General features: G+C 40.8%; 1 protein-coding gene across 1 annotated transcript in view; it reads left to right on the top strand.

Moving 5' to 3' along the window:
• Positions 1-7,035, top strand: part of MARK3 (MAP/microtubule affinity-regulating kinase 3) — a 138,121-nt gene that overhangs the window by 49,872 nt on the left and 81,214 nt on the right. The window contains 1 exon segment of the mRNA XM_011951424.1: positions 4,546-4,599. Within this exon segment, the coding sequence (XP_011806814.1) occupies positions 4,546-4,599 (54 nt within the window).

Raw genomic sequence — 7,035 nt, 5'->3', positions numbered from 1 at the left:
GCCTGTAGTCCCAGCTACTCCAGAGGCTGAGGCAGGAGAATGGCATGAACCCGGGAGGCGGAGCTTGCAGTGAGCTGAGATCACACCACTGCACTCCAGCCTGGGCAACAGAGCGACACTCGTCTGCCCAAAAAAAATATCGGTTTCATGATATTCAGGCTTGCACACTGGGTCATGAACATTTACTAAATGCACATATAAGTAAGCCTGAGTTGACTATGTTTGCAAATTGATATTATTTTCACAGATGAGTCTCTTCATTTTTCCTTTGTATTTTTCCAGCCATTGAATTAATAAACGTTAGATTCTGGTGAGAGATTTATTTTTCTCCATTGTTTTTGTACTTTTTTTTTTTTTTAAGAGATGGGTCTTGCTGTGTTGCCCAGGCTGGCCTTGAACTCCTGGGCTTGAGCAGTCCTTCCACTTCAGCCTCCCAAGTAGCTGGATCTACAAACGCACACCACAGCATCTGACTATATACCTTTGAACATCTCACTACTATATCTGGAATACTATTCTATTCTTAAACATCTTTTAGGTCAGTTTTTTGTTTGTTTGGTTTTGGTTTTTTGAGATGGAGTCTTGCTCTGTCGCCCAGGCTGGAGTGCAGTGGCACGATCTCAGCTCACTGCAAGCTCCACCTCCCAGGTTCTCACCATTCTCCTGCCTCAGCCTCCCAAGTAGCTGAGACTACAGGCGCCTGCCGCCACGCCCAGCTAATTTTTTGCATTTTTAGTAGAGACGGGGTTTCACCATGTTAGCCAGGATGGTCTCGGTCTCCTGACCTCGTGATCCACCCGCCTCAATTTGAGATGGAGTCTCGCTCTCTTGCCATACTGGAGTGCAGTGGCACGATCTCGGCTCACTGCAACCTCCACCTCCCAGATTCAAGTGACTCTCCTGCCTTAGCCTCCCGAGTAGCTGGGATTAGAGGCCCGTGCTGCCATGCCCAGCTAATTTTTTGTAGTTTTAGTAGAGATGGGGTTTATCATGTTGGCCAGGATGGTCCCTGTCTTCTGACTTCATGATCTGCCTGCCTCGGCCTCCCAAAGTGCTGAGACTACAGGCGTGAGCCACCATGCCTGACCTATTTATTTATTTATTTAATTTGATGGAATCTCATTCTCTTGCCCAAGCTGGAGTGCAGTGGCACCATCTTGGCTCACTATAACCTCCATCTCCAGGTTTCAAGTGATTCTCCTGCCTCAGCCTTTCAAGTAGCTGGTGAGATTATAGGCATCCGCCACCAAGCCCGGCTAATTTTTGTGTTTTTAATAGAGACGGGGTTTCACCATGTTGGCCAGGCTGGTCTCAAACTCCTGACCTCGGGTGATCCACCCGCCTCGGCCTCCCAAAGTGCTGGGTTTACAGGCATGAGCCACCGCACCCAGACAACTCAGCGTTTATTGAGTACTCCTTATGTGCCAATTAGGGCTATAAAGATAAATAAGATGTCTTTTCCCCAGTTGAGATATGCATAAGACAGTTCGCGTTTGCCTATTTCGGTAGTCAGTATTTTCTTCTGCTTACTCAGTTTCCATTGAAACTTATATTTTCCAAATACAAAATTAGAATTCCAACTTTGCGTTTTTCAGGCGCACACACTCATTTATTCTACACTCCTTCCCCAGTTCTGATTTGCTGCCTCCTGAAAATGGGGGTGATGGCCCATCCACTCCAGGGTCAGAATTGCTGGATGCCTTGTTGAAGTGATTTTTTTCTGTAGCTCCTCTAGAGGTTATAGACTCAGGGAATAAGTAATATGGTCAGGTGGAGGCTTTAGACCAAGTTAAGCAGGGTTTTTAAAACGTGGTGTTCATATACATAGTGCAGCCATTCTCAAAAGTATGGCATGGGGAAATCCCTGGAGGTTTTCTGAGACCCTTTTCAGGAGTCTGCAGAGTCAAAACTATTCTTGTGATACTATTAAAACATTTGCTTTTTTCATTCTCTCTCTCACAAGTGTAGAGTGGAATTTTCCAGAGGTTCCATGATGTGTGATACCACAACAGATCAAATGCAGAAGCTTGTATGAAAAGTTCATACAGTATATATTATTTGTGTTATAATGGGCTTATTGTTATTTTGAAATCAGTTGTTAAATACTTTTTTAAATAATTGCTCAGTTTTTATTTGTATTATGATAAATATTCATTGATACTACCCACATTTGGGGGAATCAGTAATCTTTAAAAGTGTAAAAGGGACCAAAAAGTGTGAGAATGTTTGATGTAGAGAAACTGCAAGCTCCTTCCCTGGACTTTGGCTGTAGATGCTTTCTTCAAGGGTGGTTCTTCTGGGCCTGGGTCCTGCAGGATGCCCAGTAGGAAGCAGAGCCTCTTTGATCTTATGGGGGTGGGCTCATTTGCTGTTCTGGAGCTCAGGTGCAAAGCTGAGTTACTTGATATTCCCTGGTCATGGCAAAGCCTCTCCCTACTTCTCTTCTGTTGTCACTTCCATTCTTTTCCCATTCTGGATACCCAGAGTCCATAGAAATCATTTTTACCTGACAGCGATGAGCTGATCAGAAGCTATAGAAGCTATAGTACTTCCTATATCCTAATGGTTTTTAAAAATACTGGCTGGGGCATACTCACCCTTTCTGAGCAAAGGCTGCTAGGTGACCCTTTTGTTGCCTCTATATATATTCACTTGGTTAGCCCAGAGATTGGTTTGGATCTAGTTCCCTTTCCTTCTTTAAACTGCCCGAAGGGCTTTTCTATTAAAAAAAAAAAAAAAGTTTTTAAAGTTTTCAGATTCAATACCCAAGTATTTATATGCTTACCCATCCCAGAGTCAGCTAAATTTAAAGTGTCAGTAAATTGTAAAGAAAAGATTTGCTACATTGCATATGTTTTTAGAAGTGCTTTCTGTGTGTAATCTCTCTGTCTCTCTCTCTCTCTCTCTCTCTTTTTCTTGGTTTGGAGGAGATTTTCCCCTTGTCTATAAGTGACTTAAATATAAAATGTTATAACAATACATTTATTAGTTTGAAGCCCCCAGATTTTCTTTTCTTTTTTTTTTTTTTTTTGAGACGGAGTCTTGGACTGTCGCCCGGGCTGGAGTGCAGTGGCCGGATCTCAGCTCAATGCAAGCTCCGCCTCCCGGGTTCACGCCATTCTCCTGCCTCAGCCTCCCGTGTAGCTGGGACTACAGGCGCCGGCCACCTCACCCGGCTAGTTTTTTGTATTTTTTAGTAGAGACGGGGTTTCACCATCTTAGCCAGGATAGTCTCGATCTCCTGACCTCGTGATCCGCCCATCTCGGCCTCCCAAAGTGCTGGGATTACAGGCTTGAGCCACCGCGCCCGGCCTTTTTTTTTTCTTTTAAGTGAAAGCAAGTTTATAAAAGAAGTAAAGAAACAGACCAGGCACTGTGGCTCTCACCTGTAATCCCAGCACTTGGGAAGGCCGAGGCGGGTGGATCACCTGGGATCAGGAGTTCGAGACCAGCCTGGCCAACATGGTGAAACCCTGTCTCTACTGAAAATACAAAATTAGCCGGGCATGGTGGTGCGCACCTGTAATCCCAGCTACTCCAGAGGCTGAGGCGGGAGACACTATTAAAACTTGGGAGGTGGAGGTTGCAGTGAGCCAAGATCGTGCCACTGCTCTCCAGCCTGGGCAACAGAGGGAGACTGTCTAAAAAAAAAAAAAAAAGAAAGAAAGAAAGAAAAAAGAAGTAAACCAAAACCGAAGAATGGCTGCTCCATAGAGCAGCAGTATCAGCTGCTTGACTGAGTCTACTTTTATGTATTTCTTGATTATATACTAAACAAGGGGTGGATTATTCATGAGCTTTCTGGGAAAAGGGCAGCGATTTCCTGGAACTGACGTTCCCTGCCCTTTTAGGGAACTGTTTAGGTAACTTCCCATGGTTGCCATGGCATTTGTAAACTGTCATGGTGGTGGTGGGAGTGTCTTTTAGCATGCTGATGCATTATAATTAGTGTATAATGAGGAGTGAGGACAAGCAGAGGTCACTTTCGTCACCATCTTGGTTTTGGTGGGTTTTGGCCTGCTTCTTTACTGCATCTATCAGCAGAGTCTTTGTGACCTGTATCTTGTGCCAAGCTTCTGCTATCTCACCCTGTGACTAAGAATGCCTAACCTCCTGGGAATGCAGCCCAGTAGGTCTCAGACTTATTTTACCCAGCCCCTTTTCAAGATGGAGTTGCTCTGGGTCAAACACTTCTGACATACTTCCCCCATCCCTTAATCCTTAAGAATTGTAGAGGGACAAAGGTCAATTATCTGTAACTTCAAGCCAAATATGGGTGATGATATTCCTGCCTATTAGGGTCTCTTGTATTTAGGGTAGAGAGGAGTTTAGTGAGAAAGCATTGGTATGGAAGCCCTTATTTTCAGTTACACAATTTTATGAAGTTACAATTACAAAGTTACAGTTGCTTTTTGTGACCAGCTGAGTTTTAGGTTTTGAGGTTTGCTGCTTGCTTGCTTGCTTCTTAATGCCATATACCTTGGCATTTATCAGTCCATAATTACTACATTCTTAAAATCCATAAATACTTTTTATTCTTTCTAGGTTGCAATAAAAATAATTGACAAAACTCAGTTGAATCCAACAAGTCTACAAAAGGTAAGATTGGTTCAATATCCAGTACTTTTTAAACGATTGTCAGTGCTAATTGCCATCTAATTTGTCCCTTAAATGCCTCAACTGTTGTTTTTATTTTATGTTTAATGCCATAAAGCTTCCTATTCCTCAAATGAATGCAAGTTAATGTAGTATTTCATAAAAAATTGTTGGGTTATTTTCGGTTGGAGATTATTTTTAAATGTTCTTAACAGCACAAACTAAAGGCTGTGCTTTTTTTTGTACTTTTTTATTGATATAGTTGTGCAAGGCTATACTTTTTATTGAATACTCTTAATATTGACTAGAGTTTTTAAAAAATAATACAATACAAAAATATTTTCACGTAATTGATATTGTGCAAATTTGTACCTTTCTTATAGCTAATACTGAAAATTTTAAAGTGAACACTTTGGCTTCCTTATAACCCTTGACACACCACATCTGATTAAGGAGTGATGATTAATATAAAAGGGAAGTGTTAAAGTAAAACTGAAAGTAGAAAAGCATGTTCATAAAGCAGTATTGCCATTGGTATCATTTAACATAGATCAAGTCTTTGCCCTAGTGCCTTTTAGAATCACCTGGGCAGATTTTTGAAAGTCCTAACACTTACATGATAATGCCTAAGCAATTAGGTTGGGCCCAGGCATAGGTATTTCACTCACTGGTAGGACATCAGCAAATAATTAATGATCTTCATAATAAAATCCTTCTAGTTGTTTTTAGCTTTGCAGAGTCTTTTTACATACTTCATTTGATTTCTAGATTTGACCTATAGTAGTTGAGGGGTACAGAGATCATGAACTGGGAACAGGAAGTACTGAATTTAAGTCCTGGCTCTGCCACTTAGCCGAATGTCTGACCTTGAGTAAGGCACTTAACTTTTCTGGACCTTGGGTTTCTCATCTTTAAAGGGAGATAATTTCATCTTATGATGGATGTGAGTATTAATAAAATAAATGCATATAAAAGGGCTTTGTAAACTGCACAGCACTGTACAGGTGTGCGATATTTTGATAAGTGCAATGCTCTGTATACATTTCTAATGTATTCCTCATGGTTATTTATATCCTGGTAATTTTGAAGCCCTGTCCCTGTTATGTGTGTGGGAGGTGGATAGGGAGATAGACTTTCTCTGCACTAAAAATGTTATTTCAACAAGTGGTTCTTGGTGATCTGCAACCCATAATGGGCCTTAAGGCTTCTCTTTTTTTTTTTTTTTTTTTTCTTTTTTTCTTTTGTGGGCCTTAAGGCTTCTCAAGGTGGGCATGAGACATCTAAAAATTGCAGTCCTTTGTCCTGAAGAGTAAATTTTATCTATTTCCTTAAACTTTCATATCTTCAGCTATCTAAGGATTTGATACTAATAAATACACTAGGGGTTACTACAATTTGATATTCAGAACTAAAATTAACATACAAGGATGTTCACTGAGGGCTCTAATCGAGTATTCTATGATGTTACATACCTTCCACTATTCATATGCACCTGGATATAGTTGTAATCCTAACAGTTTTCCAGAAAAATTTTTACCATGGTGTTGTATCAAGTTGTCTGTGGTTTTTCCTTCTTGTTTGCTTGCTTCCTTTATTCATTTTTTATTTTATTTTTTTGGTCATGATTTTGCATTGCTGCTCTTCTTTTATTATTTGTCACATCATTATCAGTTTAGTGCATGGTAGTTTGTCTGGTTAGCCCACTAGTGTGATTATGCATATCTGCATCTGAATTAATTTTGGCTTATAAGAATAATTAAAACTTTAAGATTTGTTTTTGGTATCATTCAAGTATGAACCATTCACAGAAGACTTACTCTAAAGCCAGCTCTATCCCAAGTTAAATAACTTGATAAGTATAATATTTTCAGTTTATAGGGCATTGTTTAAAATTGTGTATATAACTTCATATGCTTATAAAGTAAATTAGCAGCATTTTATATACATTTGTTTCCAGTTCTTTTTCACCGAGTATCTTACCGCCAGCACCTGCCCCCATCTTTCTCCCACACCAATTTTGCAACAATGTAGAGTGTACCAGGCAACTTTGTCAGCCCTCTTTGGAATAGTCATTCTTGCAGACTTTTTCCTTCTCAGCACCATTCCTAGTTGTATTACACTTGCTTCAGGAACAGCTCTCTTAGTGATTTAAAGCCATGGAGCATGCCCTAGCAGCTAACATTCATTGTAAGGAACATTCCGCCATCAGCAGTATGCAATCTGTTTTTACCACCACTACTGAAAAAGGTGGACTGGCTCATTCAGGCAGTGTTTGAACACTTGTGTTAAAATATCGGTTTCATTGCAGGCCAGGCGCGGTGGCTCACGCCTGTAATCCCAGCACTTTGGGAGGCCAAGGCGGGCGGATCACGAGGTCAGGAGATCGAGACCATCCTAGCTAACACGGTGAAACCCTGTCTCTACTAAAAATATAAAAAA

The sequence above is a fragment of the Colobus angolensis genome, unplaced genomic scaffold, assembly GCF_000951035.1.
Source record: "Colobus angolensis palliatus isolate OR3802 unplaced genomic scaffold, Cang.pa_1.0 Scaffold32, whole genome shotgun sequence".
In the NCBI taxonomy this organism is placed as follows: domain Eukaryota; kingdom Metazoa; phylum Chordata; class Mammalia; order Primates; family Cercopithecidae; genus Colobus; species Colobus angolensis.
The sequence above is the reverse complement of the archived record's forward strand: the minus strand, read 5'-3'. Positions and strand labels throughout refer to the sequence as shown.